The sequence below is a fragment of the Podarcis liolepis genome, assembly GCF_965112155.1.
Source record: "Podarcis liolepis genome assembly, chromosome: 6".
Taxonomy (NCBI): domain Eukaryota; kingdom Metazoa; phylum Chordata; class Lepidosauria; order Squamata; family Lacertidae; genus Podarcis; species Podarcis liolepis.
Window position 1 is genome coordinate 65,171,397 of NC_139559.1, and position 26,103 is coordinate 65,197,499.

The window sequence follows — 26,103 nt, forward strand, 5'->3', positions numbered from 1 at the left end:
CTTTAAAAATCATGCTAAAAAGTGGGGGTCGTCTTATACAGGTGTCATGCATAGGGTAGACATTTGATTGGTTGCTGCCATGGCTGTCAGCGGCTATTGTGCGTGTTATTGTTTGGTGCGTCAATGGGTTATACTGATTGGCTGCTGCTCCAGTAGTTGGGCGGGTGATTGGCAGCTTCTGGCAGCTTCTGGCAGCGATGGGACAGACGGGAGGCGGATTTTGTGACTTGTGCGGGTGACCAATTTTTGGCAATCCCCCCCCCAGCTGAACAACTCTGGACAATTCTCTGCAAAAAGAAGCTCAACAACTCTGTTCCATCTCCCCCATTTTCTTAAATTTCAGTCCCTCAAAATAGGGGACGTCTTATAGATGGGGGTGTCTTATAGACAGAAAAGTATGGTAGTTTTCATGGTTTTTTATTTTGTTTCTACAGTTTACAATAACATTTCCCACCCCACCCCCTAAAAATTCAAGTATGTGCTCTAGAGTGATACATTTGCCAGAACATTTTTCTTGTAGTTCCATAGCTCGGCTTTCCACAAGCTAAGCACAGACATTTTCTCTGAAGGTGTTCTGACCTAGCCTTCCCATTTGGGGCAAAATGTGCTGATCCTAAAAATCCAGTGGAGAAGGCTTTATATTTGATTTTTCTCTCTTCCTACCTCTACATGCTTCTCAAAATATTTTTATCCACCTCCTATGATTTCTTCTCACATTTTCCTTTCATACTCAGATTGAACTTTATCTCTGCATTCCTGCTAGTTTCCTCCATCCCTCCCCCCTAATCTTTTTGCATTCATTTCTTCCTCCTTGTCCTCTTCTTTTCTATTCCCAGTTTGTATAATCATTGCAATGTAATGACATTTTATCTCACTTTCTAATTTACTTTAATACCTCTTCAGGCCCTTCAGAGGAGGGAGACTGTTATGTACTGAAGTTCTCACCCTGGGCCAGCAAGGGGATACTGTAGATAGTTTTCACTCAGGTCCACATATGCAAATAAGGGATTGAAAGTGACGTTCAGTGATTGGATAGTTACAGAAAATGGTTACTGTTGCGTTCTAGTGGAGCTCTATATAAGCAGGCTGGCTGAACCCTTCAGTTCAGTTTTGTTGTGGCCTGTGAATAAACAAGAGCTGTTTGAAGAATCGTTGTGTCGTCTGATATGTTCACCCACAACTTAACAGAGACATTCCTTCCCTCTTCCCCTGCTGAACTTCTGTCTCCCGGCCTCATTTAGTCAACTTAGAAAGAGTTGCTGGTGCTGGCATTAGCAGGGCTAGTGGGCATGGCGAGCAAGCAGGGAGGCACTGGGCAGAATGTAGCACTAAGGCCCACCTGAAAGTGCCTCAAGGCCCATTGGTGGGGCCCATGTAATTGTTTGTGAATCACTGGAATAAACATTCAGCTTAAGAGACAATCCCAGGCACCTTTGCATGATACCAGGATGGTCTAAGGCTCCCTTTATGTGCAACTTTGCAAGATCTGAGTGTACCCTGCCCCAGGCTCAAGCTAGGTTCTGTGTCCAGGTGAGAACCAAGAGTGCCCCCCCTCAGATGATAGGTCATTACCTGGTCTGGACCCTGTCTCATGTCCTTCCCTGTGAATTTCTCTTGTTTGCCAGCTGTCAAATCCAGAAGAGATGCATACCCCTCACCCTTCCCAAGTTGACCAGGATATCCCATAATTTCAGAAGCTATCCTGGCTTCTGATTGGATCATGGGTTGTCCCAATTTTTGGTCCAGTGTTCTGGCATGAATCAGCTGATTTGTGCCAAAGCACTGGACCAAAAGACACTCGTTTTTTGGTCTCATGCTCTTGCGAGAGTCAGCTGGATCCTACAAGAGCTTGGGATCGAAAAATGAGCATCCCAGTTCTGATCAGTAGGATGTTGGAGGGTATATAGATGCAGGATTCCAATTATTAAACATTTCATGACTCTTCTGAAAGCTTCCAGAAGCAAAGGGAAACTGTACTTTCACTTCTTACAGATATAAATGCATAAGATTTGCAGAAAGCTAAGATTAACCACAGAGCACCTTTTGACCCCAGATGTTAACATAACAATCTTTTAAAAAGAAATGCAGCTTGGCTGGAGTGCTGAACCGTGATGAATTTTTCAACTTTTAAAAATAATACAGGGAGCCAGATGGGAAGGTGGAAAACAAGCACATTAGAAAGAAAAGAAGAGTGAATAGGCCATGTAGCTGAGAAACTGTTTAGGTTTTATAATGCAGGCATAATTGAAATAAAAAGGTAACAACCCATTACTTAAGCACTAAGTGCCAACCAATTAGACTACAGCAATAGTGTTTATCAATCAGAGGCAGCCCACGTTGGGTAGTTAAAGATCTGCCATGAAGATGAATTACACATAATGACTAGTCTAAATCTGAGAGATTAAACCATTTGGGAACGTCGGAGTAGCTTCCTTTTAAAATGGGCATTACTATATGGCTGTAAAGAGGTCATTTGGTTCTTGGAGAGACCACAGGGGCATAGACTATGGCCATGCAAGTGTCCAGAACCCTCTTTAGTTTTCTTACATTATCTGTAATAGTTGCATGGCAAACCCCACTTGAGTAGTTGTATGATGAATAGAAATACTGAACCTAACAGAAAAGTTTAGATTCCAGTTAAACCAGGCACCTCAAACGTGGATGCCTGATTTGCAGCTCAGGACTTGTGCATAAGTGCATAATGTTTAGGTCCTTTGCTGCTGTACCAGACGGTAAGTATATATTTATCGCTGGATAGCTGCAGCCTTACCTATTAAGACCTACTAGATATAATTCACTATGATTAATTGGTCATCTACTAGGGACTAACTGCAGCCTACCCATCTCATAACATGGTAACAGATGGCAAGAATACCAAGTTAAACGTAGCGTACATACAAAATTTAAATGTGTACCAACTTGAGTTTGATGCTATCATTCCGAAATCTCATGCTGATTGGAGAAATTACTGCGGCATAGTTTCATCAATGAGTGAATAACTGAGAGAAGCGGAGGAAAGGGGAGTCTCTACAAACATTTGAAGGAATATTCACTAAATCAGATAATATATACCTGGATTAAACTCTTCATCCATTTGTTCCTCTTGCTAAGAGATGTTGACTTCCTACCAGGTTCATAAGTAATCATACAGAGTGCAAATAAAAGGCCACTCCAGGAGTAACGCCCATAAAAATTGGTTGAAGACAGTGCTACTGACTGAGGACTGACTTTAATTGTTGGCTTCTTTTCCTTCACCTGCATTTTTGAAGGGACAATAATTCCTCCTCCTTGTCATTTTCTTATTTACAGCGGCTGCAGCAGCAGACATGGCCTACCATCACATCAGGCCTCCAATAGGCTACTCAATTCCAAAGCCCATCTCATCATTGTTAATGAGGGGCTGGAATGCATGTCCTGAGGTAAGTGGCCCCATTTCTTAATTTTCCAAGCAATATATGCCACTGTTCCTTGATGAAGAATAGAAAGCAGAATTGCCTGCTCATTTAAACATCGGACACCTGAGGCCTAGATCCATCGCTTTAATTTTCAGTTTCTTTCATGGAAGGATATAGAAACTGTAGTGTTAATCTGTTTTCTGCTGATATTTCCTTGCAGGCGTACATACAAAAAGAAAACACGGGGGTGGGATCACAGATGGTTTTGTTAATGTTGTGCCCGAATGAAGATTTGACTGTTGGACCTACTAAATATGATTCCTAGTCACTGGCTTTGTCCAGAGAGAGTAGTGCTTTTATGGATGACCAGCAAATTATTGACATGCTAGTTACCCAAAGCTGGACACCCACCATGCTGTGATGATCACTACTCATGACAATTGTCACAACTGGGTTTGGGCATTGGGGCAATCTTAGTCTTTGATGGAAGGGAAGTTGTTGTCTCTGTCTCTCCTCACAATGCTGAATCTGGTGTTTCCTATGCCCTTATGCCCAGTCAGGGGCCAGGGCAAATGGAACACCCTCAGATGGCAATTCCTGCAGGGGTCACCCTATTTGATGTAAGTCTTAGGAAGCCCTGCTCTGGGATTGACCTGTGGCATCACTTCCGGCAGGCGGGCCAGAAGTAATTAATTGCCCCATGCGCAAGCCAAACCTCTTTCATCTATATTCAATAAAGTTATGGCCTGTTTCGATCCAAAATCAGTCTACATTGTCCTTCGATTGTCTTGGGGGTTGGGGACAGAGGAGCCCAGTGCCTTGGCCTGCAGTGCTTCCTGTCTATAATCTGATACTATAGTACAGAGCTGTCATTTGCACTGGCTTGTACACTTCAGTTTCAACCAGCAGGGCTGGTTTGATTTAGGCATTCTTCAATAGGATGGCACCAAGCTACTGCTACGGTTGTCACTTTTTTCTGACCCTCCTCCTGTGTCTTTTAACAGCTGTTCCATACCCAGAATTTTAGCAGGTGAAGCTTTTTCTGCAACTGATCTCCATGCCAGGAAAACTCACCCGCTAAATTTCTGTCCATCCAGCTATGAAGCCAAAGGGGGAAGGCCAGCAAAGAAAAAGAAAAAGGTTAGTAACCTAGATATGGAGTGACCTGTCATACAACACATTGATTTAGCCGGAAGTGAGAAAGTAGCCCAGATTAGCCCAGCTGTCAGTCGGATTCTCTTCTTTCTGTACAGTCTGTGAAATACCACTGCCAGTTCCCTTCTGGCTTCTCCGTGACTTCATCTCTGTGCAGCCTACTCCTCCTTCCCTTGGAAAACAGAAGTGCTAAACCCAGATGATAATATATCAGCTTCTGCAAGAGATCAGTCGTAGATTGTCGATATGGTAATAAGATATTTATTTTCCAAAACCTTAATAATAATCAAGAGCCTTTCAGATCTGTTTAAAGCCTTTTGTTACTACTGGATATCTGGATACTCTTTAGCTGATTATTTTCATATTTATTTTATTTCTTGGTGGGGCAACTAGAAGAGATAGCTCCACGTATTGTTTAAAAACCGTTAAAACTATCTCTGCATAAAAGAGCAAATCTGGCATGCCACGTCAAGAGACATACGTTGTTTTTCTACTTTCTCTGGTTTTCCACTTTCGATTATTTTAAAAACTCCATATTTTAATTAACAGATATTAGAAATTAAAACAACCTTCACGATGGCAGGGTGCCATGGTTAGAACAGTTGTGCCGTCTTGGCAACAGGCAGTCTAGATGACAAGGGAGATAATAAGGGAAGAGACTATCTTCCTTCCCAGACCGGCCCAGCCTAGCTGACAAATATCAGGTAAAGGGGAGGGGACCGGAGCTTGCCGAAAGAAAAGAAAAAAACACAAGCAAACTTTTAAAATAAATATTTTAAATAAGTAGATTAGATGCATGTAGATAAGTAGATTAGATGCCTTCCATTGCCCTTTCCTTAATCCCAGCAGGCTTGCAGAAGAGAGAGAAAAACTCCTCATATCTCAGTAAGGCTCACTCCCCACGTTCAGAACAAGTGCCAAAGAACCAGTCTCCCCCATAGTTAGAGTGGTGTGGTGCAGCGGCGTAGCGTGAGTTGTCAGCACCCGGGGCAACGCAAGTAATTTGCGCCCCCTAACCCGGGGCAAAGCAAGTAATTTGCGCCCCCCCTAACCCCTAACCTGCGAGTTGCCGCTGGCGCTGCCGCCCAAACGACGCCGCTTGCCCGGAGGAGGAGGGGGGCAGAGAGGCGAGGAAAATGCAACGGCCCAGCAGCTGCAGCAGCACCAGCGGAGGCGGGGCTGTGAGGAGGGGCTGCCTGGCACGTCCTCCGCGGCGAGCGCGGAGAGCCGCTGCCTGCCGGGCGCCTTCAGCCCGGACGTGCGCATAGCTCGTCGGTTCCGCGAGACATGCGGCTCCGCTACAGCCTGCGCCCGAGGCTCTTCGGCGACTCCGGAGGCAGCGAGCGCGCCCCCTCCAGATGTTGCGCCCGGTGCGGCCGGCCACCCTGGCACCCCCCACGCTACGCCACTGGTGTGGTGGTTGTAGTGTCGGGTTAGAATCTGGAAGACTGTGGTTCACATCCCTGCTTAGCCACAAAGCCTACTGGGTGGGTGACCTTGGGCCCGTCACCAGTTCTCAGGTTTCTGACAGTAAGAGCTGTTCGACAGTGGAATTTGCTGCCAAGGAGTGTGGTGGAGTCTCCTTTTTTGGAGGTCTTTAAGCAGAGGCTTGACAACCATATGTCAGGAGTGCTCTGATGGTGTTTCCTGCTTGGCAGGGGGTTGGACTCGATGGCCCTTGTGGTCTCTTCCAACTCTATGATTCTATGATTCTATGTCACAGAGATTAATGTGGAGAGGGGGAGAACCATGTATGCCGCCTTGAGCTCCTTGAAGGAAAATTGGGATACAAATGTAATACAGATATAAAGAGTTCATGCTGGTAAACAAGCCAGTCAGTTGTTCCCAATATTCCTCCCCCATCACTGCCACCATTTTGTGACTGGATATGGCATGTTGCTGATGCACAAGCCATAAGCACCAAAAATGCTTCTTCCGTGGTGGAAACTAGCCAGTCCCAGTTCGAAGTGTGAGACAGGCCTCCTTTTCTACTCCTGTTCTGGCCACAGAAGGAGAAGACTAAGTAGCCAGCTGTTTCCGCAGCTTCCACATCATCAGACACACACACACTCTCACCCAGCCAGGAACAGAAGCTCATCTGTGAAGATGCTGTAAGCAATTCCCCAGAAGGGTTCTTACAGGATATTGATGCTTTCTGCCTTCTTAAAAGGCTCAGTGGTGCTTCACTTGACCACACTGGGTCCTGCAACTGTGTCTTATTTTTTATTGTAAAAAATCAGGTCTGAAAAATATGGAAGGATAACATAAAAAACACTGGTCTGCAGTGGCATGGTAATGTTATCTGGATGTTATCTAGGTTCTCCATAAATAGTGAGTGAACAGAAGGCAGCCATTCCAGAGAACCTAGGGGCATGTGTGGAAGCAACCTTAGTAATATACTATCAAAATATTTCACTATTTCTTATATTCACACATATTATAAAGACCAACAATCCTGCTTGGTTGGTAGAGGAGAATTTTAATGGAGAAATATCCCCAAGCTGAGGATGCACAGATGTCTTACTGCAGATTCTTTTCATCTAGGCAGTGGGATGAAGAATTAACACATTTAGCAACAGTCTCTCCAAATTTGGGTTTGCCCCTCAAGTTTTTATCTATAACAGTATTTAGCAGGGGGATAGGTGTTTGAAAACCCTTTGTCCATTTCTACATATAGCAAAACGATACCTCTATCAAATTCTACCCTCCTAAAAGGTACATATAGTAACTCTATATCAAATCCATTTTATTAAAAATGCATACATAAAAAGTAACACTGTCATTGTGCAGCCCCCATTGGAGGATCTGTCGTGCTGCATCACAATCTTGATTTGCATGAAGTCAGATCTCGCACTCTCCATTGGATAATTTGTACTGTCTTATCGCAAGCCTGGATTTGCTGGAAGTCAGGGCAGGAGAGGGAAGCAAATGGGAAGGCAGTCTTTAAAAGGCCATTTTCAGACAACAACAGATGTTTGAATAAAGCAGGGATGGAGGGACACAGAAGCTGTGAGAATGTTGGGGGGGGCATGTTGAGGGAGCTGTGACGACATGGAGGACTTGAAGAAGCTCTGAGAATACAGACACTTGAAGGAGCTGTTATGGGATTTGGGGATTGGGGTGAGGGGTAAAGGGGTAAAGGGATGGGTCAGGTTGGCAAGGGGTTTGGTGGGTTTGTGGAGGGGGTTGATGAGTAATGTGAGCAGGGGTGGCAGTTCCTAGTTGTTGTTTTATTTAAAAAAGCAGTTATTCTATTGTAAGAAAACTTTGTACAAAACATGCAATGCCTTCTTAACTGTAATTTATAAGCACAATTCTGTTCAGTAATTGGATTCCCTTTTTAATTCTTCATTCTGCTTTGGCTTTCACAGCTCAAGAGCTCCTTGTTTTCCCCCAACCTATATTGGTCTGAAAGTTTCAGTCCTGGGTTAGAAAGTCTAGCTTTTCATATTGAAAATGGTTTTTTGTCTTTGAAGAGAACTAAGGAAGGATAAATGTTTTTTGAAATATTTGCTTTGCTTTGTTCTGCCTGAGAAGGCAATTCTTTACCACAATCAGCAGATGTGGGAGACAGTGTAGGTTTGGAGACAGATATTTCGGCTTTATGTGTCTTGTAAGGAAGTGAAGGCATCTCGGTTTGTTCCTCATAACGGACGTCTTTAAGCTTTGATAACAAAGGATGCTCATGACGTGTTGCTGGTTGCATTTTACCTTCTTTATGATCACTGCTACCTTCATCAAGTTGATTGTTTGGAGCTTCTTGCAAATCACTCTCATTATCCATATGCACCTTATTGTTCATTTCAAGATTGATGCTGCTCTCCAGATGTGTGTTTCCAGTTTCAGGGGAAGTGGGGACGTTTGATGTGTTAGAGATAATGGTCACTTTGACAACATTTTTATGAAATGTTTTGCATTTGTTATTCTCCCACTCATTCCCAGTTTGCACTCCTTCCTCTTTTAGGCCCGCTGAGACCATGAGTGTATCTGGGATAAACATTTTCGTTGACTCACTGTTGCTTTCTGCTTTGAAATCTGCTCTCTGGTGCTGTGATTTTGTTCCATATACTTCCATGTCATTAGTTCTAGCTGGCATTTGAAGATGTTTGGTGGTTAGACACCCAGCGGCCTGAGATTTAGAAAGTGTGCTGCTGAACTGAACTGGAGATTTGAATCTATTTATGTCCTTTTCTGTCGGAATTTGGTGTCTACTTGATGGTGGAATTTCACCAAAGCTATGGGACTCCACAGCAACTAGATTTCTTTGTGCAGATTCAGTCTCTATAGCCCTTTTGTGCCCTTCCAGTCCATCTTCCACTGTTAAGCTTTTATCTTGTTGTTTTTGGAACTGCTTCGGATTCCTGCCTTGCATTATATTCTCAGCAATTTGCTGAAACTGCATATTATCGTCTTTGGTGGCATTTTGCAAACTGAGCCCTTCTCTTTCAATAAAGAGAGCTTGAGAAAGACTGTGGTCTTTTTCCTGTGCTGCCATCATCAAAGAACTCTGGTGAAAGGCCAGGACTGCAGTTTCTGTAATATCTTCACTAAGCTCTTTAGAATTCACTGGTGCTGGAATGTTATTTGCTTCATTCTGCAAAACACTCAGTGAATGGTTGGGTGAAACAGCAATAGCTGAAACAGTCATCCTTGAAGTTCCATTTGGTGAGAATAGAGATGAGCTCCTGGTGCAACTTTGAGCTTGTAAAAGCTTGGCGGGTGAAGTACCCTCAGCAATTGTCATGTGAGAAACACTCTTAGAAGGACAAGAGATGACTGTAACAGCATCTGTACCATTTTCTTCAGGCAGTTTCCCAACAGATTCTCTAGAATAAATAATATCTTTGCTGCACTCTGAGATCTTTTGGGCAGCCACAGAATATTCTGATTCTGATTTTGTTTTTGTTCTCCTTCTTCTGTCTTCCCTCGTGGAAGCATGTGGCAATTTTGCCTGTCGACAACTTGGGCACTGTTCTTTGTTTTCTTTGGGGAGAAGCTCTTCAGGCTGGATTCTTGCTTTTCTAAAAGGATGTAAATTTAACTTCACAGTTAGAGAATCCCGGCTTTTAGTTTTCATCTTATGCTTCTGGATGAATCCAATCAGTTTTCCCCCGGGTCCTGCAGAGGTGGGAGATGGTTTCCTTTCTTCATTTTTTGCTCTTGAATCACAGTGCAATCTCCTTCCCAGAGCAGGGGTGAGGTTTCCTTGAATACTCTTGCCTTGTCCTTTGTTCTCTGGGGATCTCACCCCACTTAAGCCACTTGTCACATCCACCCTCTTTATTGTTGTCAGGTCAGGTACATAAAAGCTAACACTCTTGGGCTGATACATTCTCTTGATTGCTGGCGATAAGGACATCTCTTCATCAGTCATACAGGAACTGCCTGCTCTTTTGCTCTTAACTTCACTCTGTCCTTCATCCAACTTCACATTTTTGTCATGGTTCTGTTTCTTTTCTGTCGGGTAGTTGCGATATTTATCACAGCCTATGTATTTACAGATAAGGAAGTTGTCTAGCTGCGGAGAAATATTTTTGCTCCTTTCTAACGATCCACATGGATCATCCTGTCGCCATCCATGGCTTCCTAATGTTGCTTCTTTCACGCAGTGGGCCTTGGATTCCTCTGGTGTGTCAGGTGCTGATGACAAGGCTGTAATAAAATGCCTTTGCCTCAGCCTGTAAGGCTTTAAGCAGTCCTCATCCTCCTCGGTTTTGGATACAGACAGGCACGACTCGTTTGCTAAATGTTTTCCAAGCCCTTCTTTTGCCAAAACACACGCAGCTCTTGAATGTCTTCCACAGAATGTGTCACTTCTGATTCCTGTGAAACAGCAAACGTTGAAACTTAGCACATGCAGAGGAGTTCTCTTACACTGGCTAAACAGATGTTTGGAACACCTACATCGGGGGTGCCAAAAAGAAGAGGGCTTCCCTGCTTATGGGAAAATGCAAAACAACTAGCTAATGTCTCAGGCTCAGCAAAACATTTTTATGTTGCAAAGCAATGGCTAATGTATTCTTTTGGAGTGGCCATTTTTTAAAAAATGAACTGAATAATGACTGATATGAAGACAACTTTGTTCTTGTTCCCTGTATAGAACTATACAGTCAATCAGTCATGTATGCTTCTGCAAGATAATTCTGTCAACACCATAATTTCTAATTATCCGAATTGAAGCTCTTGTGTTGACTGTGCAATTATTTATTTAGCACTGTAATACTAACATTGAAACCACATTCTCTGATCTTCTCTGCTTCCCTTCCCCTCATTTCCCAGCCTTCCTCCTGCACAACTCTTTCTTTTGTTGCATTTCACTTGATGAAAGCCACTCTGCTATCCTTATATACCCCCTCTTGCTCCCCTCGCTTCCCCATTTCTGGTTACTATCTACCCTGCCCTTATCCCACCTCTAGATTTTTTTCCCCTCCCCCCTCCTTTCTGGTTCTTTTGCTGGTACAGCCAAACAAAACGCTTTCTCTCAAACTATTAGCCAATTTCCTTTCTGAACTCTTGGCTCATGCTGCTGACCCTCACCGTTTCCACTTTTTCCCTATTCCTTTTGAACATTCCCGCACCCACCACTTCCAGGCAGGCTTCAACCCTCTTCATTCCACTGAGCATGCCATCTTCACAATCACCATATTCTTGCTTCTCCCAAATGATCTCAGCTCAGTCTTCTTCCTCTTTGACTTTACTGCTGCTTTTGATACAGCTGGTCATTCTGCTTGGCTTGGCTTCTTTTTTTTGCCATAGGTAAAGGTAAAGGGACCCCTGACCATTAGGTCCAGTTGTGACCAACCCTGGGGTTGCGGCGCTCATCTCGCTTTATTGGCCGAGGGAGCCGGCTTACAGCGTCCGGGTCATGTGGCCAGCATGACTAAGCCGCTTCTGGCGAACCAGAGCAGCACATGGAAACGACGTTTACCGTATTATTCGTCCTATAGGGCGCACCGGCCCATAGGACGCACCTCATTTGGGGGGGGGGGAATGAATTTAAAAAATTTATTCCCCCCCCCAGCCACGGCTGCCACCCCAAGCCTTCCGCACACCTGCCCGCCGGGCGCGCAAGGCTTGCGGACACCCGCCGGAAGCACGGGTAGCCCTCCGGAGGGCTCCCCATGCTTTGGGCTGCAGGCTGCTGCCCGCAAGCCTTGTGAGCCCGCGGGAACTCCCACCGGGCTTACAAGGCTTGCAAATAGCTTCCTGAAGCCTGGAGAGCAACAGGGGTCGGTGCGCACCGATGCCTCTCGCTCTCTAGGCTTCAGCGAAAGCCTGCATTCACCCCATAGGACGCACACACATTTCCCCTTCATTTTTGGAGGGGGAAAAGTGCATCCTATGGGGTGAAAAATACGGTACCTTCCTGCCGGAGCGGTTTCTATTTATCTATTTGCACTTTGACGTGGTTTCGAACTGCTAGGTTGGCAGGAGCAGGGACTGAGCAACGGGAGCTCACCCCATCACGGGGATTCGAACCGCCGATCTTCTGATCAGCAAGTCCTAGGCTCTGTGGTTGAACCCACAGCGCCACCCGCGTCCCTTTTTGCCATAGTTCTGTGCAATTCTGACCTCAGTTGATTCTCTTCTAATCTCTCTTTCAGTGCTTCCCTCCCTAGCTGGGGTATCTTAGGGCTCTAACCTTAACCCTCTGCTGACACCTTTCTACATGCTCTTCCTGAGTGACTTCATCCTATCTCATACTTCAATGGCACCCTTCTCTGGGTGCACCCATCTGGGAATGACTGTAGTTTATTGAAAGAGCATTTGCCAGCAGGTTTGATCCCTGGCATCTCCAGGTAGGGCTGAGAAGGATTCCTTGCCTGAAACCTTGGAGAGTCACTGCCAGTCAGTGTAGACAGTACTGAACTAGATAGACCAATGGTCTACAGGCCCTTCAAGTGTCCCTATTTTCCAGGGACAGACCTGGATTTACAGAAGCCATCCCGGTTTCTGATTTGATCCTGGAATGTCCCACTTTTCCTTAGGACATCCCTATTTTCATCAGAGAACTGTTGGAGTTATGCAACCCCCAAGCCAAGGAGATGAGTAACTATACAACCTTTAGAAGACACCTGAGAGCAGCCCTGTATAGGGAGGTTTCTTAATGTTTAATGCTTTATTATGTTTTTATATGTGTTGGAAGCCACCCTTAGTGGCTGGGGCAACCCAATCAGATGGAATAGGGTGTCCCTATTTTCATCAGAGAAATGGAGGGTATGGACTCTCTTTAAGGCAGTTTCCTATTTTCCTACTCATATACTCCAGAATTTTCCACCTCCTTCTGATACTTCATCTCCAAGTGCCTTCCTAAGATGTACATTGGATGCCAACAGGATCGAGGAAGATCCTTGCACTGCCCCATGAGTTTGTTCTTCTTTCTCAGCAGGTACAATATCATTGCCACAGCCCCATAGCTCTCCCCCTCACTGCTATAGTAACCTTAGAACAGGAAGGCTATAATGTATCAGGAGCTAACAGTGGGCTTAGTTCTCATTCCCCAAACCTCAGACAGGGCACATTGGCATGGGAAATCATCACACCTGTGGCCTTTCTTGTTCTAATATTATGGAAGCAGCGAGGCGTGCTTCTATTGATCTGTGATAACTCTTCATGAGAGGGAGCAACTGGGGAATCATCAGTCAAAACAGAAGCGATGTCCAGTTCCCAGGAAAAAGAGCTCACCTTGATTCAGTTTGTGATGGTCCTCAGATCTTGTCGCCTGTGTGTCTTCCTCCCACTGCCCAAAGTTGTCTGGGCTTCTAACTCTCCTTTGGAATTGTTTTTGGCACAGTCCATCTGCTTCATTAGGCACAGCTGCATTCCCAGAAGACTCTGGAGGATAAGACTGTAGCAGTCTACAGTTAAGGCACAAGAAATGGTCATTTTTCATCTGTTCATTCTCCTTTTGAATGCTTCTGAGTGGCATTTTTAGGCCTGTGCACTTAGACTCTGCCTTTACTGTTGCTTGATGGCTATTTTCCTTTAAAAGTGGTGTTTCCCTGCCAGACCCCAACATGGACATGACCTTTATTTCATTTTCCTGAGTTAAGTGGCAGTTACAGTATCCCTTAGTTAGGTAATTTCTTGGCTCATGACCACACTGGGATTCATCTAGGGTTCTGCAACAGCAGTTTCCTGATGAGTGTTCATTTGCTTTGCCGAGTTGAAACTTCCTGTTAAAGAGGGCTAAAACTAGGCAGGTGAGACCAACACCTCCTGTGACAAATACAAGGTTTATCAAAGATGAAATCAGGTAAATTAAGGTAGAGCTCATTAGACATTAAACATAGACATCAGAACATAATAAAACAAAACCACTAAAGGGATAATCCTGCTATTTGAGATTATTAAAATGTAGCAGAGGAGGGGGTAGAACAGGAATCCAATTAAATCCCCACACATTTTTATCTATATAATTCTATCATTCTGTGTCATCCGCAGCAATTATTTAAGGAGCAAATGCATTTGTAATGATTGGAGATACATCTGAGATCTCCTTGAAAGAGAAAAAGTACCTCTTGAAGACCTTTTTATGCCAACAGGCATTTGCAGATATTTAAAATTGATTAGCCAGATGCTTTAATGATTATTTGTCCTTTTTTTAGTGGTATTATATTGTTGTACACCGGCCTGACATTTTATGATATGGTGATATAGAAATACTTTCATTGAATGAAAGTAAATAGTTGTAGATGGAAGCTTTATCTTTGAAATGACAGTAACTGCATTGCAGAAAAGTCTGATAGGACTCGGGTCATTTTTAGTTCATGAACTATTGTCTGCCACCATCCAATGAAAGGAGGTTAAGTCTCCAGAAGGGAAGTTAAAGGAAGTTTGTTAATTTAAGAACTATACCTATATGTTTTGCTTCATGAAACTAATAGTAGTTGCATGGAAGGCAATTTAGATCAGAAAACTTGTTCGGGTGGACAGCACAGAACACAGTGGCCCTGATCTGATTACGATCTCCCCTTTATATTTTTGTCTTATTGCTCTGTGTGCATAAGAGAGATCCAGTCACATTTCTCTTGCCTTCTCAAGTAGTTGCAAATTATAGCAGAAAAAAAAAATTATTCCCCAATATTCTCAGAATTCTTTCTTTCAGATATTGACATTGAATGCTCGTTAGGTAGCAGAATAATTAGCAAAAAAATTATTGATTATATGATAATGGCGTTTTGGATGTCAGTTTTTGACATTTGGGTTTGAAATTTGACTTCAGTATCTGATATTTGACTTAGCAGTTGACAGCTTATGACATTTCATATTTGACATCTGCAAAACAAAAACAAAAGCATTGAGAGATGCTGATTAGTTTGAAGAATATGGCTTTTGAAGTAAATGTCCACATTTTAAAAAACTGGAATATTTTGTAATTTTTGTGAAATTTTGTTTCTATGGGAATGCTAATTAACATGCTTGGCTGCAGTCTAATGGAGGGCATATTTAGATCGCAAAGGAAAATGGCTTTTTTAAAATGTCTCGGAAAATCTGGATGTAAGTCATGTCAGCAGACTAAAGAAAGCTCAACAACTTTTTTGTCCAGATTTGTCCAATTATGACTTTGTTTACAGCGGTCCTGGGAAGTCTAAATTCCTCCTCAATGTCATCCCATCCCAGCAGTTCTGCAGACCGCAAAATAAACCCTAGACTTGGGCTTTGTCTATGAGGCTCTGCACAAATACAAAATAAAATTCATTTAGAATAAAGACTATTATTGAATGAGGATAAATTGTTGGTTTGTGTTTTTTTTTAAAAAAACAACAAACAGACTGAATTTTGGAGAGTATTCTTCAGATCCTGAGAGTTAAAAATCATAAACTGAGGTGGGAATGGAATCCAGATTCCTGGGGGCCAGACATAACGTTCTGTCCTCTGTACCACAATGCCATGGCAGTTGCCACCCACATGGGAAAATCAGGCATTCCTATACAATAGGGCTCATTGACAGCACTAGTCAGCTGATTGGCACTGTCATTAAGCCTCACTTGCAGAGGAATAACGAAAGCTTAAAAGTTAGCTCCCGGTTGTTTATTTGTAGCCACATTTTTGTAGTCACATCACGTGGGGCAGGTTGACATGGTTTGAGGAACATGGTCTTGTGGGCCAAGTTGGGGCCTGTGCAGCACCTTAGGCCTGTGGGGCAGAGTATCCTCACACCTGCTATATACATTAAGCCATGTCACGAGGTTATGTGAACCTTTTGAAACCCATTAGACACAGTATATGTTTTTCAGTAATGTAGGCTGTGAAGGAAGCAGAGGAGAAATATCACTTATCAATTCATCCAGCAGCCTCCCTGTCTTGTTTTCATCTTGGCAGTCTCCCTTCCACTTACAACCTGTGCCTAACATTTCTTCGCTTGTGAAATGAAATGAGATCACAGCCTGAGGTGGTATAGCTTCAGGCAGTGGTATAGCTCCGGGCGAGACTTTCAACTCCAAGATATATTTTTATATGTTTCTGTCAGAAGGACAATGTATTGTTGGTTGAAGAGAACTCAGGGTCATCGCAAAAGTGCAATGGAGCCACCATTCCAAGATAAATAAATAATTTCTGGGACTAACAGTAAGCAGAATAGGTGTAAGGCATATTCTGGAAGGAAGAACAGTAGTTTGCATGTTGCTGCAGGCAAGGAAGAAACTAATTGCCCTCTGAGTCCAGGTTCTCATTTCTAAGAGTCCCAGGCCTTTTTAAAAAGACAAAAGGAGGCACACGACTGAGCAATATGAACGGTGCCATCCTTGAAGCCGTGTCTTGAGGCTCAGGAGGCCTTAATGGTGTGCAGTGCCTTCCATCAGCTTCAGCTGGTGGCCCAGCTGTGCCCCTATCTGGACAAGAATAGCCTAACTTCTGTTGTCTATTCTCTAGTAACCTCTAGTTCAGATTACTGCAATGCATTTTACATAGGAGCTGCATCTGAAGACGGTTTGGAAACTTCAGCTGGTGAAGAATTTGGCAGCCAAGTTGCTCACTGGAGCAAGACGGTTTGAGCATATTACACCGGTCCTGGCCTGACCGGCTGCCAATTAGCTTGTGAGCCCAATTCAAAGTGCTGGTTTTGACCAGTGGTGTAGCGTGGGTTGCCAGCATGCAGGGCAAGGAAAGTATTGTGCCCCTTAACTGGTGCCTCCATGCAGTGCTACTGCTGCTGCCAGAAAGAGCAGTGGAGCAGTGGTGGGACATGGGTGTGTGCCTTCACCACTGCCACCGCTGTGAGTCTCACCATCTGCCCATCTCTGCCGGCAGGGGATGCTGTATGGCCAAGGGATGCAAGAGCCTGTCCTCTCCCAGCTCCTGTTCAGCATGCTGCTCACATGAGACAGAATGGGGAGCACCTCCAGTTGCGGCACCAGCTGCAGAGGCTTGTCCCTAAAAATGTGCCTCGGGCAATTGCTCTGGTAGCCCCCCGCCCATGTTACACTTTGATTTCGATCTATAAAGCCTTAAATGGCTCAGGACCACAATACTTCAAGGACCACCAGCTAGGTCTCCAGCTGTTTTGGGACTACAACTCCTATCATCCCTAGCTAGCAGGACCAGTGGTCAAAGAAGATGGGAATTGTAGTTCAAAAACAGCTAGAGACCCAAGTTTGGGAAACCCCGGACTCTAGATGATAGCTAATACACAGGAGATCTTACTTAGGACAAGGTGTGGGATTGGCTGGTTATCAGGTTCTCCATGACTATGATTTCATGATTATTTTTTCATAAAATGGTTTAAAAGAAGGAGGATCTCGGAATAGATCAGGTGACAAATATGCTGGCAAGGGGTGGGGGTGCCATTACCTAGAAAGGAAAAAACAGCAACCAGTGCAACATCTCGTCCGTAGTTCCTCCTCCTGTTTTCTAAAATACCAGGAGGGTGTTTAAGTGCAGACTTACAGTTGACCTCCGTGAGCTCAAGCAGATTGGTCACTGATGGGTTTTCAGAAGCTCTGCAACTCACATTATCAGCGTTTCTGAGCATCCTTGATGAAGAATTGACGTATTTCCTTAGAAAGGAGGCTAGGTCGTGAAGTTTGCATGTGCAGTTCCACGAGTTCTGGTCTAAGCTTAGAAGACTTAATTGAGCAAGAGAGGAAAAGGTGTCAGGAATAATGGCTAGCCTGTTCCTTGAAAGGTCAATTTCCATCAGTTGGGCGAGGCCGTGGAAGGCTCTCTTTTCAATGGAGCTAATGAAATTGTTTGACAAATCTAGGATCCTGAGTTTGCCAAGCTTTGCCATCTCAAAGCTTTCCCCTGTGATGCTCATTAGTTGATTCCCATTTAAGTGGAGTCTAATAAGATCCTTTGTGCTCATAAACCAAATTCCACGAATGCGGCTCAAAATGTTGTTGCTTAACACTAGCACTTGCAGCTTTTGAAGTTCATGAAATGTGCTGTACGTGATAGAAGAGCTTGATATTTGGTTCTGGTCCAGAAGTAAAGTCTTCAGGGTTCTAAGTCCAAGAAAAGCATCAACTCTAATGGTTGTAATCCCATTAGCGCTGAGTCTTAGTAAAGTTGCATTGAACAGGAAGGACAGGTTAAACCCTTCTACTGAAGTGATACTTCCATCAGTAATAATCAAAGCTTTTGTGGATGCAGGAACAGCTATACGAAAGGAATAGAAATATAGTTAAGTTTCTATAGAGGTGCAGGCTTGCTCCTTGTAATCTTTGCTTGGATTTTAAGCAACTCATATTAATGGGGTTATGAATAAAAAGTTATTTTTCATTTGTTAAAAGAGAAAACTTCCCATTCTAATTTACAAAATACAGTGGTGCCTCGCAAGAAAAAATTAATTTGTTCCGCGAGTTTTTTCGTCTAGTGAATTTTCCGTCTTGCGAAGCACGGTGTCGGAAAAGTTTTGGAAAAGCTTCAAAAATCACCAAAAACCTCAAAAAAGGCTACCACACCGTGTTCTATGAGTTGCTCCTCGAAGTCAAGTCGCAACTGTATTAACGGTGTTAAGAAAAAGGAAACAAACTTGCAAGACGTTTTCGTCTTGCGAAGCAAGCCCATAGGGAAATTCGTCTTGCGAAGCAGCTCAAAAACCGCAAAACCCTTTCGTCTAGCGAGTTTTTCGTCTTGCGAGGCATTTGTCTTGTGGGGCACCACTGTACCTACTAGCATTCTTGATATACAATTTATTGATACAAAGTATTGCTTTGATAAATTTTATTTATTTGTTTTGACAGTTTATGTGCTGCTTAATTACAATCATTATCTAGGGGCGTGCAATGAAAATAAAAAACTGGTTAAAAATATAAATTCAGAATTGAGTTAAAATTCTTGCTGGAATAAACGTGTCTTTAGTAGGCACTGGAAATTCAAGTTGCCTGACCTCAACTGGAAGGGAATTCCATGAAATGGGGCCCACAATATTGAATGCATCCATACATCTGAGTCATGGGGGACCACTAGGAGTAACTCCCCTGAAGACCTCAGTGGTTGGACAGGGATATCAAGAATCTTGCATTCCTCGAGCTATCTTAGACTCAAGTTGTTAAGGACTTTGCAAATGAATACAAGTGCCTTGAACCTGGCCTTGTAACATAGGGGCAACCAGTGCAAGCTTTTGAACACTGGAGTCATGTAGAGGGAATAGTTTGTCCCCATCAACAGTCTGGTTGCTGATATATCTATATCATCTATATCTATGGATATAGGATGTGTGTGTGTGTGTGTGTGTGTGTGTGTGTGTGTGTGTGTTTCAGAGAGAGCATTAGAAGACAACTTAGGTCAGTGATGAAATACAGTGTGATAAGTCATTTGAGCAACCTGCTTTTACAATCAAATATCACTTTTTAAAGCAATATTTTATCATTTCAAAAGGGGGGGAAAGGAAAAGGAGCATGTAGTTAATTACCTCTATCCTGTTGAAAGAGAAACTTACTGTATTTTTTGCTCTATAGGACGCACCAGACGATAAGACACACCTAGTTTTGCAGGGAGGAAAACAAGGGAAAAAAAATTCTGAATCCCAGAAGCCAGAACAGCAAGAGGGATCTGGTTTCTGGGATAGCCTCTTGCTGTTCTGGCTTCTGGGATAGCCGCTGAAGCCTCTCCTGGGCAGCGGGATGAAGGCTCCCCCTGCCCGGAAGAGGCTGCCCTCTGTCCCTTCCCCCATCTCCTGCAAGATCCGCGCACTCTTAAAAGGGAGCGCGGCTCTTGGGGGCTTTTCTGGGAAATGTGGGAAGGGACAGGGCCACGTGCGAAGCCTCCGCAGGGCAGCAGGGAGCCTTCATCCCACTGCCCTATGGAGGCTTTGGGGGCCTATCCAAAAGCCAGAATAGCTAGAGGGAGTGCTGCGCAGCACTCCCTCTAGCTGGTCTAGCTTCGCGCGAAGCCTCTGCAGGGCACGGGGAGCCTTCATCCCCGTGTCCTGTGGGGTGCCTTCATCCCGCTGCCCTGCGGAGGCTTTGCACAGCTAAGCCAGAAGCTAGAACAGCGAGAGGGAGCGCTGAGAAACACTCCCTCTCCCTATTCTAGCTTCTGGCTTAGCCGCGCAGCCTGCATTCGCTCCATAAGACGCACACACATTTCCCCTTACTTTTTAGAAGGGAAAAAGTGTGTCTTATAGAGAGAAAAATACGGTACTTGGGGGCAGTTCATAAAGGCTATGCAAGGCTGCTCATCCCTAAGGCAAAAGTGTGCTAACCCCTGGAACAGATCCCAAGTGGATCTGCATCACAGGGCCCCAAATTCAACATTAAGTAGGAAGATGTTTTGATGCGTTGTCCTTATTTCATGCTTCAGAATGGAAAGACAGGGCTCCACTCCTTTTCTGTTTCATTATTTTGCCGCATTGTATCTAGTGAATGCAATAAGCATGCTATACATGTAATATCTGGCATTCCGTGTGATCTTTCACTCCGGCTGTGGAGGGTAGAGCTTTAATGGCTTCATAAACTGACAGCACAATTCTGCACCAAGTGGCTGGAAGGTATATATCGCTGCAGAGGTGCATTGCCATCAAAACCCCATCTGGAGCATGCTGCTTGCATCCTGGATGCAGCCTATGACTGGAAAGCACCAATGAAAAAACTCATAGCAAAACAGCCCAGAATCTAATAATAATATATCCAGGTCAGGCAAAGATGATGGAAAGAGTGGACTGCTTCCCTTAACTGGAGCGGCATGGATATGTGTTATGCCAGCACTCCAAGCTGCCTCTCTCAGCTGACTGCCATCATCAATCTCCCTGTCCTGCCTGGATTAAGTCACTGCCAGCTTGCCCTCTCCCAGCACCATCCTCACTCAGACAGTAGCTTAAATTCATCAAAAGCTTCATACAACACTCTTGTCGTTACCAGTATATTAATATTTTTTGGGGGTGGGGGGTTTACTGTGCTCCTGTGTGACAGATTTGTTCAAGAAACAGAAAACCATCTGTTCCACTAGATGTCAAAGTTAATGCATTGCTTATCACAATGGTTTTTATGCTGTAATATGCAAAAAGATTTTCCCCGCCTCTCCACCTTTCTAATGGAAGTGAGAAACGAACAGCACTTTAACATAAGCACGCCGAGCAGGCAAGCTTCCCACATGCTGCTCAGCCACCGTGCCTCAATCCTGACCTGATGCACTCCTGCTATTACCAGCAAGGGCGTCCCCTGAGTAGCGACTGTCATTTGAGCTACCTCACCAATTTACTGATGCTAATGTTTATCTGTGCTGGGAAGTCATTTGTTGTTTTCCCTTTACAATATGGATTATTTTGCCTCGGGCGGTTGTAATAAACTTGACAGGGGGTCTGTTTTCTTATTGATGCCTTGGAGGATTTCCCATAGGGCTCTCATTAAGGCATCTGAATGCAGTACCCCTGCTGTGGTATGTATTGCTTTTAATCAGGTCCCTCTATATGATAGAGATTAGCCCAGTCTTAGCTTACGTATCGTACAGTTGCTAAAATGACTGACGGAAGACTACAGAGCCGCCATTAAACAAGTAGCACTTTTCGCAAGATAAAAGTTGATGCTATTATGGGTTATCATGACAACGCTGGCTACTGCGCCGCCACTTCAGCATATTAGCATGCGTGTACTAATTGAATGAGGCAGAATGGTTGCAAAAGTGTGCTTACGTTGCATCTGCCAATGTTAAAACAGATATGGTGATACATTTGTCACTGAGCAAAGTAACACAGGCTTTAAAATGGCAAAGGCACAAGGGTAGTTAAGTACTGCTGGATTACTTGCAAATGAAATAGTTTAACTGCCGGATTCTATAACTTGCAATACCAGCACAGGTATGCTTGTGACAGCTGCTAACAATGTTACCTGATCTTAACATTCAATCCAGCACAAAGGTTTAAAGTGACGATTTGAGGCAATTGGCTAGAGGGCTAATCAGTATTCTCCCCCCCCCCCCAATGCAGCAGTACACTACAAGTTGTTGCCTGCAGGCCATCAATTACTTAAAAACACCAAAAGCTCTAATTTATTGTTTTTAACACTTTGTGAGATTTGCAATTTTAATTTCTCGCTGAAATGAAAAACCAAATAACGGAAAGCTTCTCAGGTTTTGCACGTATTGAGCAGAGTCCATAAGTTTGGCAGCACCCAGCTGTACTAAAACTCTTCAAGCACCAGCCTTTCAGCTGCCTTCTAGGACTTTTAACAGGAAGCAGCTACCAATAGGTTCATTAGCCTTTTGCTATGGACTCTTCCTTGGGCTACATAGGGTTAGATTCCTCTTCGTGCTTTGGTTCTATTCCCTTCCCTCCAGAAATTTCATCTCATCTCACTAGTCCCCATCCAAGTCTTCCATAACTTAGTCCTAGGCTAGTGCAATGGTGTAGCTAGCCACCCTTGGGAGCAGGGCAAGCCAACCATTGGGCGGGGTGAGCCCGGGTAGGCCATGCTGCATGGAGCCTTGCCGCAGCCTCCCCATCAGCTGTAGGGCGGCAGAGCCTGCAGGTGCCTAAACCACTGTGTCACGCCCAGGAGAGACACATGGCTCGGGTGCTCTACAGGCCCTGCGGTAAGTGCCTCCCCCTGTTGCATGGTGCCCAGTGCCTCCCACCCCCTAAGTACGCCTCTGCCTAGTGTGAGTCGTTTTTTGCGTATTCACCTCATTTCAGCTACTCCTTTCCTTGATGTACCTGCCTGTCATCCTGACCTTGCCTGACCCTTCCTCTGACCCATGGACTGAACTGTAAACCTGATTTTGAAATAGTTGTACTCAGCAAATCCCACTATTGTAGATCTAGCCTTTCTTCGTTCAGCTTAGTTCCTACAAGGCTCTGTCCAATCTTTCTTCTGCAAAGGCCGAATGTGCTTACTCTTGAAAGCCTGATATCAACGGCCTAATATCAAATTTGATTATGAAATGTAGCCCAGAAGTTTAACATTACCCTTTTAAATGACTTCTCTGACTATTCAGAGATTCTTCCTAAAAGAACTATGGCCTATATGATGCAGTCTTGATCCTCATTAATTGAAACAATTATATATGACTTTATATGTATCATAGCATTCCCACTTGAAATGGAATGGAATTCTTTTGACATTGCTTTTGACTACCTCCAAAGCACAACTTTGAATGAGAACACATGGGCATTGAGCAGCAAGCAAAGAAACACTCCCATTATTCCCTGGAAACCACCGACTTTCACACAGCTTTCAATTACAATGTGGTTTAATTAAATTGGCATCAATTCTTCCACGTAGAACAGCCTTCAAAGTCAGGGAATTCATCTTGCAAAGTGGGAGCTTAATTTGTATTGATTTTGATTAGAGTTTAAAATCATTGGGCCTCTACTATCCTCACAGCCAAATTAGCCTCGCATTAAAAGCCGAAGTAGACTCGATGGCGACTGTGGGCAAAGCACTTGCCTGTGTAAGTGTCCCATGAATCACCATCAGGTATAAATGCATTTAACACTTGAGTCGGTTTGTGTTTAGAGGAGTTAGCGTGCCACTGCTAGCTACCTTGTCCAGGTCATCAGCTCTGCACACAGATAAGCTGACTCATGCATACATTTACACATGGTAAGGCATTTGAGGAATGTTTAACATAGGCATGCACCATCCTCCCTGTTTTCGGCCCAACATGACTTTGAAAACAGTTGTTCTGACCACGTCCTGCCTTGGCTTCATAGCCTTTAATAAGAGAGCCAGTGTGGTGTAGTGGTTAAGAGCGGTAGTCACGTAATCTGGGTAACCGGGTTCGCGTCTCTGCTCCTCCACATGCAGCTGCTGGGTGACCTTGGGCCAGTCACACTTCTATGAAGTCTCTCAGCCCCACTCACCTCACAGAGTGTTTGTTGTGGGGGAGGAAGGGAAAGGAGATTGTTAGCCGCTTTGAGACTCCTGAAGGGGAGTGAAAGGCGGGATATCAAATCCAAACTCTTCTTCTTCTTCTTCCTTCCAGGCTCCCCTAAAACATGGCTGAGGGAGACATACAGCGGGGGGGGGGGGTCTGTAACCTTCCAAATGAATTTTGGTTGCAGTTCTTGCCACCCCTGATCTTGGGCCATGCTAGCTGGGGCTGAAGGTGGTTTGAGTCCAACAACATCTGGAGGTCCCCATCCCTGACAGAGAGGTTGCTTGACCCAGGGACGAACCTTCAGCATCTCCTCACATGCCCTCCCAGCTTGAGGACAAGGCCTAAATTCCACCTGTACCTTGAATCTCCCATTAAACACCTACTGAGTATTTAGCTATGAGCTTAATGTAGAGCCAATGCTTCAAAGCTTTTCTAGGAAGAGAGACTTTCACTGGCATATTTGTTATGGGAGTAGGGTGGCAGCAAAGGAGATCATCACAAAACCCAGGAAGTTACTGCATTTATTTACATTTGGCGTCACATTTTGGTCCCTTAATTTTTTCTTCCTCATATGCCAAATGGGAACAGTATAGCCAGGGAAAAGGATTATTGATTTTGTGGGTCATTTTATATTATTTTTATAACTATTAGGCTAGGATTATTTTTTTTCTGCTGATGGCAATAAGCAAATTTTCCTTTCCTAAGAATCAGTAGCACTTTGCTTTAAATTTGTTAATCAGGTGTCTTATTAAATTGTTGACTTAAACAAGCAATACATAATGAACACAGGCATTGTATCTTGTTAGCATTTCCACAGCTCATTTAACACCAAGAGAAGAAAAAGCATACTTTCTTTCAGAATTATAATGCACTTTATGATGCTAATCTGTATCATTGGTACATCACTTAATCTTGCTAATGCTGAAGGGTTCCTTGGCAGGGTTAGAAGGCAATTGATAGCTCATTCAGCCAGTGGACAGCTTGAACTTTGCACAAAATGTGGATAAAACTTATTAAAATGATCTATTTTGTTTTTCTTAAAGCGTTTGGCTGAGTGAAATGACTCTGTTCTCGGTAACAAAGGTTTTCAATTACCTCTGAAGGGCTTGGAATAGTTTGGATAAGGCCTCTAGGCAAAGAGAAATGAAACAATGCTATCACTCTCCAGTCAAAATGTGAAAGGCTAGCTCTCTGAAAGTTTACCTCGCAGCAGCAGGCACAAGAAGCAGTCAATACAATTACAGCTGTGCTGTGTGAGCTTACAGTATAGAATAAATATCAGTTCCCTTTAAGTGTCTTACTTAGTTACCTAGTATATATGTTAATCCTTGACACAGAGTAATATCTTCAGAGCATACCACGCATGAAGGAGGGCATGATGCGGTTAACTGAATCATCATAGCAAGCAGACTGAGCAATGCACCTAAAAGGGACGAAAAAAGGGTACATGTACATATATCTGTATACACACACACGCACACATATCTTGGCCCTGACTTTTTAATATTGTTATTCATGACTTAATTGTAATTAAGCAGTGAACCCATCACTTTTCAAAGAATTACACTTGCTTAAAAGTCAGGTGTTGATGCAGGCTACAGGGTTGGAAAACCATTGTCATTCTTCCATTTTTGTTTTCATTTATAAGAAACACATTTAGCACCATGTCTAATTTGGCCCTTAAATTAGTCTGTGTATGGGACTCTTTATAGGCATCATACATGCTGCTTAAGTTGTTACAAGTGATAGCTTCACTTTAGGGGGGGTTGCTGGATCCCTAAACCTTGAAGCTGTAATTTCATCCATCTGAGAAGGTCCTCTTTTCAAAGAGTTGCGGGAGGCAAGGAAAAGACACAGAATGGTAGGAAAGCATTCAGTATGGCTCATCGGTTACCTACAGTTCAGCTTAGATCCCAAGCTAAGGAAGTTCATGGAGGCAAAGCTTTTTATCACAGCCCTCAGCACCTTTGTACTATGACCCTGGCCCATATTCTTTAGAGAGACTCGCCAACCCTCCAGCATGGCTGTAGGTGTGAACTTCCTTAAGTTAACTTGCCTTAGGATCCAAGCCAGTACCTTTTAGAAATTGGAAGTGTATGGCTGCAAGTGCTTTGTTTTCTATCTTCACCAAAACAGACTCAATTTTCTTTGTACTTATATTGTTGTTCTGTCCTTATATATTTGCAGGGAAGGCCTGAATTTTCTGAAGTGGTCTCCAAATTAGAAGAGTGTCTGTGCAATATTGAGGTAATGGCAGAACGTGTCACAGTTGGTAAGCAACATGAATGCATAG

At 43.9% G+C, this 26,103-nt stretch overlaps 2 protein-coding genes across 3 annotated transcripts in view; one reads left to right on the plus strand and one right to left on the minus strand.

Moving 5' to 3' along the window:
• The window catches only part of LOC310710069 (serine/threonine-protein kinase TNNI3K), a 146,602-nt gene that overhangs the window by 103,542 nt on the left and 16,957 nt on the right, over positions 1 to 26,103 (plus strand). For both annotated transcript variants that reach the window (XM_083510498.1, XM_083510497.1), the window contains 2 exons: positions 3,310 to 3,419; positions 25,998 to 26,057. In XM_083510498.1, coding sequence (XP_083366624.1) covers positions 3,310 to 3,419; positions 25,998 to 26,057 — 170 coding nt within the window. The remainder of the gene's footprint in view (positions 1 to 3,309; positions 3,420 to 25,997; positions 26,058 to 26,103) is intronic.
• LRRC53 (leucine rich repeat containing 53) lies at positions 7,996 to 25,697 on the minus strand (the record flags this gene model as incomplete). The annotated part of the gene is made up of 6 exons (XM_083509824.1): positions 7,996 to 10,373; positions 13,236 to 13,822; positions 15,088 to 15,226; positions 17,343 to 18,149; positions 25,169 to 25,233; positions 25,594 to 25,697. The coding sequence occupies 6 exons, from the start codon at positions 25,695 to 25,697 to the stop codon at positions 7,996 to 7,998; spliced, it is 4,080 nt and encodes a 1,359-aa protein (XP_083365950.1).